The sequence below is a fragment of the Pogona vitticeps genome, chromosome 9 (assembly GCF_051106095.1).
Source record: "Pogona vitticeps strain Pit_001003342236 chromosome 9, PviZW2.1, whole genome shotgun sequence".
Taxonomy (NCBI): domain Eukaryota; kingdom Metazoa; phylum Chordata; class Lepidosauria; order Squamata; family Agamidae; genus Pogona; species Pogona vitticeps.
In genome coordinates, this window is record NC_135791.1 from 9,702,639 (window position 1) to 9,716,229 (window position 13,591).

Sequence of the window (13,591 nt, forward strand, 5' to 3'; positions counted from 1 at the left end):
CTCTAACCATTATCTCACAGCCCCCTTCTGAACTAGCCTTTAGACCAGCCTCCCTCAACCTCCAACGGGCCGACTACAACTCTGATTATGACTGGCAGCATGGCGAAGCAGGACAGGCATGAGGGACATAGTAGACCAACTAACTCATCTGGAAGGTGAGCATTTATGGGCATGCAATTGATGCCCACCACCTGTACGAAAGATGTCTAGCAAATGGCCAAAATAGCACTATTGAATTAGCCCGCTTCTACTCAACAATAGTCTCATTATCTTAACACTTTGTTTTTAATTTTACCTACATTTCATACATCCATAATTTTCAAGCAAGCAAGCAAGCAAGCAAGCAAGCAAGCAAGCAAGCAAGCAAGCAAGCAAGCAAGCAAGAAAGAAAGAAAGAAAGAAAGAAAGAAAGATCTGGGAGGTCCAAAGTGGGGAAGGTCACTTTAGACAATCAGTAAATACTTTTTTGCTATTTTAGTCAGCTTTCAATGTGCAACTGATACCTGACAGCATGTTTAAACTGAATAACTTGATACTGGTTAATATTTTAAATCACTGCCATTTGGTTGCAATTTTACATTGTTTTTAAAATTCTAAAAAAAATTATTTTCCTTCTCTATGCTGAACTTGTTATTCTAAGTTATTTGGATCACTGTTGTTCAGTCATTAGAAAAGTGCAATATAAATATTAAACTCTTAATATCAATCTCATCGCACCACCTGGTTTGAAGAATCACCTCTCATGTTGCAACCCTTAAGTTGCCACTCAAAATTGACCTAACGTAATACTGAAAGCTCATGTTGGGCTTCTTTCATAGAATAAAAGTTGGAACTTTAAAGGAAACACAACAGTAGCCACTAGTTAACATTTCAGGGGTGGGGCGGGGGGGGTCTGAACTTACCAGTTCACACAGGAAGAGGAAGTAGGGATAGACTTTGGCGCAATGCTATGCACCTTTTTTTTTTGGACTTAAGTCCAATGTACCTTCACACTATGTACCTTCACACTATGGCACTCACACATATTGAGTGTCCTGAGAACCTGTGGCCCTCCAGCATCACTGGAGCCCAATTCCCATTGACTCATTGGGGACTGATGGGAGTTGGAGTCCAGCAATATCTGAAGTTGATGGGAGTAGTGGTAGCTCATTTGCACCAAAGGAACCTCTGTCAAAAGCTCCTTTTTTTCCCCTCCTCACCTTAAGGGTCTCATTGAAGATGGGGTCCAGGGTCTTCTTCTTGACAGCAGTTTTCCTCTTACTGTGATTGGATTTGTCAGGAAGAAGATATGTTTTTACATACCTGGAGTCAAAGGAAGACAACACAAAGGCAAATACCGTGGTCAGTTTGAGGAAGACAGCACAGTCATCGAAGTTCTCAACTGGGGGTTATTTGCTCACATTGCAGAAAGTTCAAGGACAAACAGTATGGCAAGGATCTAATTTTCACCTTCAGGACAGTCTCTGACAAAGTCAAATAGGAGCCTTATGGTGCATTGGTTAAACTGCAGTACTGCAGTGAATACTCTGTTCATGACCTGTGTTTGATCCCATTGGATTCAGGTAGCTGACTCAAGATTGACTTAGCCTTCAGTTCTTCTAAGGTGGGGCATGTGTAGCCTGCATAAAAATTGTAAACCACCTAGAGAGTGTCTGGAAGTTGAGTCATGGCAAATGACTTCTTCCTGATTAAGATGAAATGTAGTACCAAAACGTTTCGACTTAATAAGGAACAAGTCGCCATGACTCAGCTTCCAGAAAACCTCACCTGCATGACTGAGAATCTTCACAGAAACACCCAAAGAGTGCTTTAAATGCTACAGGTTGGTATATAAGCAGAACACTTTACACTTAGGATGCCAGATAGGGAGACTAAGGGTTCCTTGTCATTGACGTTCTGTAGCCAAGAGAAGACAAAGGTGGAGAATGAGGCAGATTGTCCCCACAATCTCAAAATTTCTCACACACAGTGCCCATGATTCTTGCGCCATTTGGCTAGTTTGCTAGAGAGTGGCAAAGAAGTTGAAGAGATGATAACTGAGGCCAAACCCAACAGCAAACTTACGGATCTGACCGCTGTTTCTTGGCTTCAGCCAGGTCTCGGCACTGGATGACCTGAACATTGAACTCCCTCTTTGCAGAGTTATACTGCAAGGAGAACTGGATGCAGCCACGGACTTCCACATTCCCAATATCATTGTCACTGAAGACACTCATCGTACTGCCGCTCATCTGCAAAGAAGCAGGAAGGATGAGCATCAAAATGTGTTAAAGTACAGGATCCAAACGCAGGAGGGGAAAGAAGGGCCTATAGAGAGAAGGAGGTCCTGTGGGAAACCTGAAGTATCTCCAAGTTTTTCCATATGACTCTTTCCAAGTAAATATAGGGAAGGGAATTCCCCAGGTACGCTCAATACAAAACAAATCATGCTCTACCTTCCCATGGACCACATCTATGGAATCAATGCCAGCCCTGCCGTTGGGCAGAGTGAGGTAGCTGCCCATGTGGCAGACTCGGAATGTGATGGAAAGATGATTATTAAGTATTGTATTTTTTACTCTTAAGAACAAGAGGTTGTCTCATGTGCCTGACCAAGAGTACTGTCCACCTTGAGATGGCTGGGTCTCAGGTGACGGAATGCTTCGAGTCAGCCCTTGTGTGGAATGAATTCGTGAGCCAATCTATACTGGAGTTTCCCCCCATCACTATGACTAGTTCATGGCGCACAACCCAAAATCATTACCCCATTTCTGCCCTGATATTCTTAGATTTTGTAGCCAATTTAGGACAGCTTCACTGTTGCTGCTGTTTATGGCAACATCCCTGTGGCAGTGACTCTTCATAGGTAAAAGGAACCTTATTCTAGTCGCTATTCCTCAGCCTGCACTGTAAAACTGGTTCAATGAATTTACTTTACTACTTTTACTTTTTTAATTAAAGAGGGAATGAGAGGAGGTCAGGAAACACTAACCTGTCTTCCATTTGTTGGTCATCATCTATCCAGCTGGTTAGTTAACCATTTAGGTGTTGTGGGGTTTTCGGGCTCTTTGGCCATGTTCTGAAGGTTGTTCTTAACATTTCGCCAGTCTCTGTGGCCGGCATCTTCAGAAGACAGCACTCTGTGCTCTGGTGCAGTTTGTTTGGGAGTTGAGTATTTATGGCTGTGAGATCAGCTTTAGTCCTTTTCAGGAGATGGGTGATCATGGTGATCAGTGTGTTTTTGTTGTGGGTGTATTGTTGCGATAAGGAGGAGAGATTATCTGTCACTGTGATTGATGGGTGTCATTAGCTGGTCTTTTGTGTGTAGTGATTACCGTTCCTTGTGGCTGGGTAGAGTTTGTTGACCTTTTGCACACTGTATTTTTCAGTGCTGGGAGCCAAGTTTTGTTGAGTTTCAAACTTTCTTCTTTTTTGTTGAAGTTCTGCTGATGTTTGTGGATTTCAATGGCTTCCCTGTGCAGTCTAGCGTAATGATTGCTGGTTAATCATTGTCCTCTGAAGATGCCGGCCACAGAGACTGGCGAAATATTAGGAAGAACAACCTTCAGAACATGGCCAAAGAGTCCAAAAAACCCACAACAACCATTAGATCCTGGCCGTGAAAGCCTTTGCGAATACATTTGTTTGTTTGTTCTGGATGCAAATCATCAAAGGAAACCTGTACCACTGTATTCTTGTAAAAGTGACTTTTGTTTGGTTTTTCTAGTACCTGTGAGCTGCCTTTGAATTGCCAGTCACAATGTATCAAAACATCTCCACTCAATAAATAATTAATATATAAATAAATAGCAGCTCATTCCTCTTTGCTCATAGCTCCACTAGAGAGGCCGGTTTCCTCACAACTACCAGCCTTCTACACTTTGTGAAACCGTTTAGCCCTAGCAAGAGAAGAATAATGAGGCACACACAGACCAAGAGGAGCAGACAAAAGAAATAAGGATTTCAGGGAAAGACATTCTGCTGTGACCAATTCATCATGCTAAAACAGCCTTCCCCAGCATGCTGCCCTCCAGGCAGTTTGCACTGCAACTCCCAGTATTCTTGACCACTGACTACCTGAGGATGAGAGGAGTGGAAGTCATGAGGTCGGGAAAGACTATGCTAAAGACTGTCCAGAAATGAAGCAGCGGCTACCCCTGACCCATCTCCCCACCATCACATACCGTGGATGAACTCAGACTGGAGAAAGAGGAGCTGGTGCTTTGTACTTTATTCCAGGGGCTCAGTGCCTTGTTCTTTGGAGGGGACGAACCCAAATCTCCTCCCTGGCCATTCTCAAGATTCCCCTTATTCTAGGAATACAAAACATTCAGATAAAAAAAGAGGTTTCATTCTCACTATTTTTTCCAAAAAAAAGCTAGAAATTTACACAGTTCTATGTTTCTTAGAATCAGCTCTTTCTCCATGCATCAGTAAACGTCTGTTTAGAAGGGATGTGAGGAGTACTTAAAACATTTCTCATCTTCGGTAAATGTCCACATCTTGGCACATCAAGACTCCTTGACAAGTTTTCCCCTGCACCAGATTTCTCTGCTTCTCATGAAAAGAAGAGCCTGCTCTTATTTTTCCTTTTTGTGTTTTTCCCTCTTTTGTTTTCGTGCAAGTTGCCAAATTGCACACAGTTTAAGGTTGTTTCGGGTGAGATCCCACGAAACACAGGAACTGTAATCATCCTACATAGCTTGGTGCTTCCTCTGCTCTTTCCAAGTGAATCCTGCACTGGAAAGACACTATTCTGCTCAGGCAGAGTAATAATCCTGAGCACCTTGGCAGTCCTTTTAGAAAAAAAAATAAATATAAAGCTTCCAAGAGGGTTTGCAAGATTTTCTGCAAGATCCATCAATTTCCACCTATTCCATCTCTTGCACCAGCAATCAAAAGGGCAGCTGGTTCTACGTTGCCTAGCAACATTCTGCATTCATACCTGTGGGGTAACCAGAATGGCTGGTACTCTATTGCTGTGTTGTTCCTCTTCCTCCCCTGAACTAAGATCAGTAAAAGAGTTGCTTCTTTCTGTGGGGAAAAAAGAGAAAAATAAGCCAGTGAGACACAGAACTTAGAAAATCTGCCTGGCCGCGGTAGTGTGAAATCTGAAATCCTCCATTTCAAAAGTAAGGCCTACGAGAAAAATGTTGCAATATCCCTTTATGAGGCTACTCCATTCCATTCATTTTCAATTTTATTTTTTTTAAAATTTATTGAAAGATTTGTAAGCTGCCCTTTAGGGCAAACTCCCCATAGGGTGGTATACAAGATTGAAACCATGGCAAGATAAGAAGACAGTGATTTTTTTTTCTGGAGGGGGGGGGACAGTCAAAAAAGGAGCCAGTATCCATTGTTGTTTTTTTAAACAGACATATCAGCTAAAAGGCAGAAGTTGTGATACCTTGTGGAAGCTAATGAACAAGTTACCAGTAATGTGCTGGACCTGTTACTAGGCCTGCCACCAGGTCATCTGACCGACACCTCAATTGTGAGCTTCAATTAGCTGCTGCAAAGTAAACACATGTGAAAAAAACCAACAGGATTCTGGCCAAAATGTCCCATATAGCCACCCTAGTTCTCTTTTAACAACAACAACAGCAACAACAAGAAGAAGTCAGAACTGCAGAGTCTATGGATCATTGAGTAACATCCCTGTCAAGTAGGCACAGCGGGGGACTGAACTTCCAACCTCCGGTTCTGCGGCCTTCACTCCGAAGGCACACATCATTCCATGACCAGTCCTTACTGGGACTGATCTTCGCCCCCTCTTGTCTGCCCCATCCCCACTCTATTAAAGACTGCCACAGATCTGCAAACCTCAGGCTTCCTTCAGCTTTCCCTTTTGCCTCCCTCTTGCGCCTCGGTAACGCCACATTTGCTACACAAAGATTTGTTCTCCAGGAATGAGCTAGCTACTAATTGATATCACAATACAACAATTTCACATCTTTTGTATATTGCCTTCCTATATATTGCCTTTTGTATATTATCTTCATTCTTCATTGTGCAATTCTTACTGAAATCCCATAGGTGAATACATACTGTTTCTTTCATATTGCAGACTGGGTGGTTAAAACAATGGCCTCAGGCATGCAAAACTACCAAGAATGCACCAAGGTTCAATTTCAACCCCAGTCTCCTACTCACTAAACTCTGAGCACTTGAAAAGCTCAAATTCTTTGTGGTGTGTGTTTGAGGAAGCCTGGCATCTTAACTAATGAGGTATTTAGAGAATGTCTAGTTAGTCTTTAAAGACCCACAGGGCCATGGGGCAAAAAGGCCAATCATCCCTGCTGTGTGGTGGATTCTATGGCCAAAATCTTGTTGTATAATGTGAAGACCTTTGTAAATCTTGGGCTGTTCCTTCTTGTGAATAAAGAGACCTAGACACACTTCTTGGGAGAATGCACAGGCAACCCCAAGAAGTGCAACAGGGCCTCACTATTCTCTGGTGAGGAACAGACAAAAACTTAACAAATGTGCTTATGTTATGCAACCAGATTTGGGCCTATACATCATGTGAATCCTTCACTCCCCCCCCCTTTTTTTTTGACCACCAGAAACAACAATGAAAAAAGCAAATGTTATTCAAAATCATTTTCACAATCTGCACTATCTATCCAAGCCACAAAATTCAGCATCTCTCATACTTTGTTAACATCTTGGCACACGTCCTCACAGAAAACTTATCCCGCACTCCATGTCTGTTGTAAAACACGGCACGGCAAAAAAAAGTGTTACAGCAAAAAAAAAAAAAACCAATACCAATTGCATATAGCCTGTGCAATGTTGAAAGTCCTTCCCATAAAGCAGAGCATGAGTTGGAAGTAAGATAGCCTGCATTATGGTTTGGCCTCAGATGGCAAGAGGCCCATATACGGATGGTGTGAAACCACAGGGGCAACGTGTGAAGCGGCCTCTAAACCAAAGGTGACACTGTTTTTGTTTTAACATGCATGAATATTTTTATAGCAAATTTTCTAACCTGGTGCTCTCTACATGTTTCGGACTACTGTAACTGCTACCCTTAGCATTTTTCATTGTTGGTGATGCTAACTGGGTATGACTGGACTTGAAGTAAAAAAAAAAACATAGGAGGCCATCAGATGTTTCTAAGCATAAAAAAGCACTGTGGAAAATGGAATGGAAATAGGTAAGAAACACAGTGAGGAGGCAGCTTACATTCTCTTCCCCTTGCTGTGACATGGACAAAACTCTTCTCCCACTACCCCTTGATACAGTACTGCTCTTTACACTGGAAAGAAAGCAGCAGGTTTATATTTCATAGATTTCATTGGTATCATGGCAAAGGAGAGAAGGCTTAACTTCCTCCTGCTTCATCCACTGTAGTTCCAGCACTGCTTTCACCCCAATGGTGGTTAATTTATGCTATCAGCAGAGGGGGGGGGGAAACAACCCATAGACATTAAAGATAGGAATACCTTTAACATCACATTTTGCTGCTGTCTCTTTCAGACTCACCCTCCATGCTGTCGGCGCACTTGCTCACTGCTGTGCCTTTTTAATTATCATCATCATCATCATCATAGAACTGTAGAGCCGGAAGGAACCCTATGGATCATTACCTGACTTGCTTTCAACCATCTCCTCCTGAGGCTGGATCTCCTCTTGTGGAGTCAAGTCTGCCATCTTTAAAAAAAAGAAAAAGATGAGTCAAATAACATGCCGAGTTTGTTGGCTATGGATAATCTAAAAGTGTAAATGTATGTATGTATGTATGTATGTATGTATGTATGTATGTATGTATGTATGTATGTATGTACGTACGTACGTACGTACTTATTTATTTATTTATTTATTTATTTATTTATTTATTTATTTATTTATTTATTTATTCATTCATTCATTCATTCATTCATTCATTCATTCATTCATTCATTCATTCATTCATTTATTTTCTATGCTGCCCACTCTACCCAGAGTATCCCAATTCTTATTTTCATATGCAAACCACCCCAATGACTGCCCATGTCTGAGCAGAATGCATTGCAGCGCAACCAAAGCATCATTACAACACAGCATTCCAGAACTTCTGCATATAGTCACAACTTGAACAGCTGCTGCCTTGTGCACTTAAAAAGCAATGCAAATTACAGCCTGAAAACACACACACACACACACACACACACACACACACGTTTAAGAACCTCTGCTCTGAAAATATACAGACAGGAAATCTTTTAAAAGATTTCATTCTGGACATTCCTCTTGAGGGCAAAAATAAAAATAAAAATGGTGCAGTAGGGAATGCTGCCAGCTGATGTTGCTGCATCTTTTGTTCCCAGTGTCCTACCAGTAAGATCGAAACTAAGAGTTGGTACCACTGGGTACGCCTGCCAAGGCCTTATGAGAAACCACAGAGGTTTCTCTGGCCATGCTGGGTTTTCCCCCTTGCTGTTTCTGTCTTGGCCCTTGCCAAAAGTACAAGCACTAGCAAGTCTGAGAAGACAAAGCAGCACCTCTTGTCACTTGGCTTGTGCTCTCCAGGGAAGTCTTCCCAAGACAGCCAGAAAAAAAAATGGTAAGCACCAGTATGCAGCAATGTGACTGCAAAGGAGGGGAGAAGCCCATGGAAAAAGACAGCATAGGGTAATACAAACAGCATAAGTTTTACAGACAAATTTCCTCTAGATACGAAATCAATGTAAGAGTTACCGGTTGCATACTGAGTTCTTTGATTCAACAAAGTACATTGGATTTTAGACCCTAATGCAAATATCGACTGGCCAGGGAACCTGTCTTGTCTGTCTGTTCTTCCCAAAGAATCCAGGAACACAGTATAATACACAAACAGCCTTAGTATCATAATTCTGAGAATACAGAAGTAACATATAGTCAGAACATTTTTTTTTTGCATTATAACAGCCAGCATGACCATTACGTTTTTGTAGTTGTTCTCCATTTGCACATGCTAATCATATTTGGACAAACACATATACATATAAAGGTAGGCCAGAATTCAAGTGAGTACAGTATTTACTTCTATCCATTAGTCTAATTCACAAGAGTGAACAGCCACTAATTAATTGTTAATTAATTGTTTTATCTTTTTAATTGCATTTTAATTGTTGTAAGCCGCCCAGAGAACTTTGGGTAGCGTGGGCGGCATATAAGTTAAATAAATAAATAAACAAATAATTAACAAATTCACAACTGAATTCCTCAATTACATGGTAAATCACACAACCTGCATACTTGCTAATTAGCGGCTATTTGCTGCTCTGAGTTATGCCAACACACTTGCACAGGGAGAAATATTCACTTGCATTCTGACCACCATATATTCTTGAAAGATTTTGTCATTTTACTGAAGCTCATGAATCAAGCAAGCTCACCCCAGTCTCTTCTGGCCAGGGTGGTGGTGGAGCAGCAGCTGCCTCCCTGGGGAGCCTAGGAAAAAAAGCAAAAAGATGTTGACTTTTTCTTGGCAAGGAATCTGCTTTACTTTCTCACACTCTGAGGGGAAACTGAGGCTGGTGGTTATCACACAGAGTCTTGCTATATTTTGTTCCTTGCAGTTTCTGCTCCAGAATATTGCATGCCCATTCCAGAATATCCTTACTCTTCCCTCCCTCCTTTTTGTCTTACAACCTGCTGCACAACCTTGCAATGCCTGGCACTTCCATGTGAGCGTGTGAGGGGATTCAGCAGGGGGGGAAGCCTCATCCGCGGCCCCACCAAAGCCTCCAAGCCCTTGTGCTTTGTCAGCCACACTACTAACATTTTATGCTGACATAGGTCGCGCGGGTTTGGATCATTCATAACAACATCATGGTCTCTTCATGTCATCGAAGTGTCAGGGAACAGAATCTGGCTTCAGTGTTTTAGATTGTGTGACTGGGTCAGTCATTGTTTTCATGTTGTTTTACTGATACAATGTCATGATGATGTACACAATGGCTGAAATCACGTAGTAATTCACAAATACAGTAGGCTCGTTTAATTAATGGACTCAAGGAAACCCTCTGATTCAATGGACCTGCTCTAGTTGCAACTTACTAGTAGTTAGTCTTTAAGGTGCCACATTTTTCCCTTTGTTTTGTTTCTTTTGATTTTGCCTGATACACTGGATTTCAGCCAGTTCGTGCCAAGGAGAATGTGCTCATAGTGAAGATGTACTAAGATAAAACGTGCAGGATTTAATTGCATGTCCAATGAAAACACGACTCTGATGATGGAGTGGGCCTACTGGAAGAACAAATCACTTTTGGGTTGGGATGAGGGTGTGCCCACACACGGATGGTCACACCCATCTGAAGCAGGTCATTTCAGCCTGAAACAGAACACCCTTCCAGAAAAAAACAAAACATTGCCTGACAGGAAACAAAATGCCAAAAAACATTCTGGATGAATTCATATTGCTTAGCATAGTGAGTCACATTAGAGTAAGCCCATTGAATCAGTGGGGATTTGATAAGGCAACTTCTCTGTAAGTTCCATTGATTCAAATAGCGCTACTTTAATTACAACTTACTACGCTAAGCAACAGACTTTTGGCCACTGAGGTAGTTTATAATGCACTTCTTGCTAGTTTAAAACCACGGTTGACTAGAAGACATAAAATGGAACAAGGTATACTTTGTATGTTTTTTTTTAAAAAAAACTTTTGGCAAATGTAAAGGTAACAAAAAAAAACACCTTTGTCTTCTTTCCCCCACTGGCAAGCCAGACTTAAGAGCTATTTCACATAACACACAAAGATAACAAAATACTAATAATTCCAGTGGGTTGAATGCATCAGACTTCACTTGGAGCATCTGAATGGGACATCGCCTTTTAAGCAAGACGAAGAAACCAGAGCTTAATTAAATTATTTTTTGGACAAAAAAATCCTCAAATTTCCCCCGTGTGTGGGAGTTGTAGCTCTAGAAAATAACTTTCCCAACCAAAATAACCTACTAGCTTAGAAGCAACAAGTTACAAGTAATCTTGTTATGTTAAAATAGTTAACCTGTGGGGATAATGAGGGTGTTAAAAAAATTTTATTTTTCAAAAGTAACATAATGGTCCAAATCCTGGAGAGTGTGCTGGAGAGGAACCAAGCAACAACAGGAGCAACATTAACCTGCAGATTCAGTCTTCTGAAACTCAGAACACTTCCCTTTTTGCAAGGAAATCATGTTGGAACTTTCTTAAAAAAATAGGACACCTTGAGGAAGATATGTTAAAAAATATGGCTTGTCTCACAGTATATTAGATCAAAAACAGGGGAAACTGTAATCCCAGGATGTAGAAAAGATAATGCTTTTCATTTCAGTATAAAATATCCAATGTGTTTCAGCCTATCAACTTTCTTCAAGGGCATATTTACTTGATTTTAATTAGTTATTTTCTGTTTGTTCCATCTGTGACCAGTTCCATTAAATTAGGGCTGATAGGCTGAAACACAGCTTTTTCTCTACCTCCTGGCACTACAGTTTTCCCTTTCTTTAACCTAACATTTAGTGGATGTACCAGTTTCTTTCATTAATTTCTTGGCGGGTGTATGCCATATATTCTTCCAACTACACATCTCTGCCATGCATGCTTCCACATTTGCATAGTTAAACAATGTAATGTTTAAACAATCTGCTTAAACCATATAATACTTGAACATATTTACAGTCTCTCTATAAAAGGACTCTAGATAATGTGTGCAGAAAGAAGGTCAAAAGAGAGTTACGTACTGATATGTTTCTAAGCTGTGTGCAATAGAGTGGAAACAGCTCATGGAACAGAGTGGAAAGGAACCTGAAAAATCATCTAGTCCAAAAGCAGTACCAAAATTCCACTGCTGCAACATTTCTGATAGGTTAACCATGCAAATCTCTTCTTACTTTTTTCCACTATAGCTCCCAGGCTGTGGTTATGCCGACTGCAGGATTCTAGGGGATGTAACCCCAAAAAAGTAACTTTTCGAAGATCTAATTTGACAATTGTCTCAACAACTGAAACAAGAAGAATGAATGCTTAGCTTAAAAAACAAAACAAAAAGCAAACATGATTGGATTGGGGACAAGGACTGCAAATACAGTGGTGCCCCGCATAGCGGCGTTAATCCATTCCAGGATTAACGTCACTATGTGGATTCGTCGCTATGCGGGGGGGAACCCCATAGGAACGCATCAATCCGGCCGCCATTTTCGCTGCCCGGTAAGCGAGGGCAGGGCGCGAAAACGCTGCGGGCAGCCATTTTGCGGATGCGGCGGCCATTTTGGAACCGCCAATCAGCTGTTTAAAAAACATCGCAATGCGAATGTCGGTAAGTGAAACGCTTACCGATCATCACAATGCGATGTTTTCCCTATGAAAGCATTGCAATGTGATCGCATTAGCGATCGCAAAAAACGCGTTGCTATGCGAATTTGTCGTTAAATGGTGCGCTCATTAAGCGAGGCACCACTGTACAGTTCTGGTCAGAACACACAAAAATGGCCATGTGGGGTATGTACTCAGAGGCGCCTTGCTCGTGGTCTGCTTGCCCACCTGAGCCATCCAGTTAGCACACCTTAGGTTTCTAGTAAATGCAGCAAGAGAGATCTTGTAATGCTGAAGCCCAGAGGGTAACAGAGCAAGCTAGTGGGCTCCTTAGCACCGAAGACACCTTCTCTCAGCAGCCTCATCCACAGCTGGAAAAGTTACTTTTTTGGGCTATATCCTCCCAGAACCACCCAACCAGCACAATGTCAATTGGAGGATCCTGGGAACTATAGTCCAAGGAAGTTACTTTTCCAAGCTCTGTTTTTTTATATATATTTTACTGATTCTCTTCCTAGCAAAATCACTGTTCACTTTTCATAGGACTGCCTGATCCACAGGCCAATTGGGGCTTCTCTGCCCCAGTCAATTCTTGTGCCAGACTGGATCAAACAGGGACATTTAAATAGTGCTTTTCTGGGGAGGGAGGATACCCAGTGTGGTAGAAGATGAGTGATGGACTAAGCTTCAGGAAATCTCAGTTTGAAACCCCAGTTGGCCATGAAAACTCATGGAGGGGGGATGATATGAGGAAAACCACTTCTTAATGTCTCACATGCATTAAAAATGTTATTGGGATCACTGTAAGTCAGATCCGACTTGATAGCACATAACACACACCTTTTGGGGGCAGCTTTGAGGAGGAGGCAGAGCCTCCCAAAGGGGACAGGGCTTCTCCCAGTCTGACTAGGGTCAGAAGAATTTTTGAGGATTGGTTTAGACGAGGGTTCTCCAAACTATGGTCCGTGGGCCAGATCCAGCCCACCTTGCCTTTTTATTCAGCCTGGCAAACACCGCATGCTCAGGTCCTCATGCTCAGGTCCACAGGCTCAACCCTCTTCCCTTCAGTCTGTGCATGTGTCCGTGCGTGCGTATGCGCGTTTTACTTTGGCCCTCAATCATGTGTAAAATATATGATGTGGCACTCATGTTGAAAAGTTTGGAGACCCCTGGTTTAGACCTATAAGCCACAGGCTACCTTCCCCTGCTCTACCCAATGCACCACACATTAATCTGCCATAAAGAAAGATGGCAATGAGTCTTTAAGAACTGTACAGATCAGTGTCAGGAAAGCCTCCCAGGGCTTACAGTAACCTTGTTGACACTCAGTGTCCTTTTGATGAACTGC

At 41.9% G+C, this 13,591-nt stretch overlaps 1 protein-coding gene across 2 annotated transcripts in view; it reads right to left on the reverse strand.

Moving 5' to 3' along the window:
* SYTL1 (synaptotagmin like 1) overlaps window positions 1–13,591 on the reverse strand; it is a 42,335-nt gene that overhangs the window by 7,774 nt on the left and 20,970 nt on the right. For both annotated transcript variants that reach the window (XM_020810692.3, XM_078379994.1), the window contains 6 exons: window positions 9,342–9,396; window positions 7,572–7,635; window positions 4,925–5,013; window positions 4,164–4,292; window positions 2,065–2,231; window positions 1,200–1,302 (listed from right to left, as the gene is read on the reverse strand). In XM_020810692.3, the coding sequence (XP_020666351.3) occupies window positions 1,200–1,302; window positions 2,065–2,231; window positions 4,164–4,292; window positions 4,925–5,013; window positions 7,572–7,635; window positions 9,342–9,396 (607 nt within the window). The remainder of the gene's footprint in view (window positions 1–1,199; window positions 1,303–2,064; window positions 2,232–4,163; window positions 4,293–4,924; window positions 5,014–7,571; window positions 7,636–9,341; window positions 9,397–13,591) is intronic.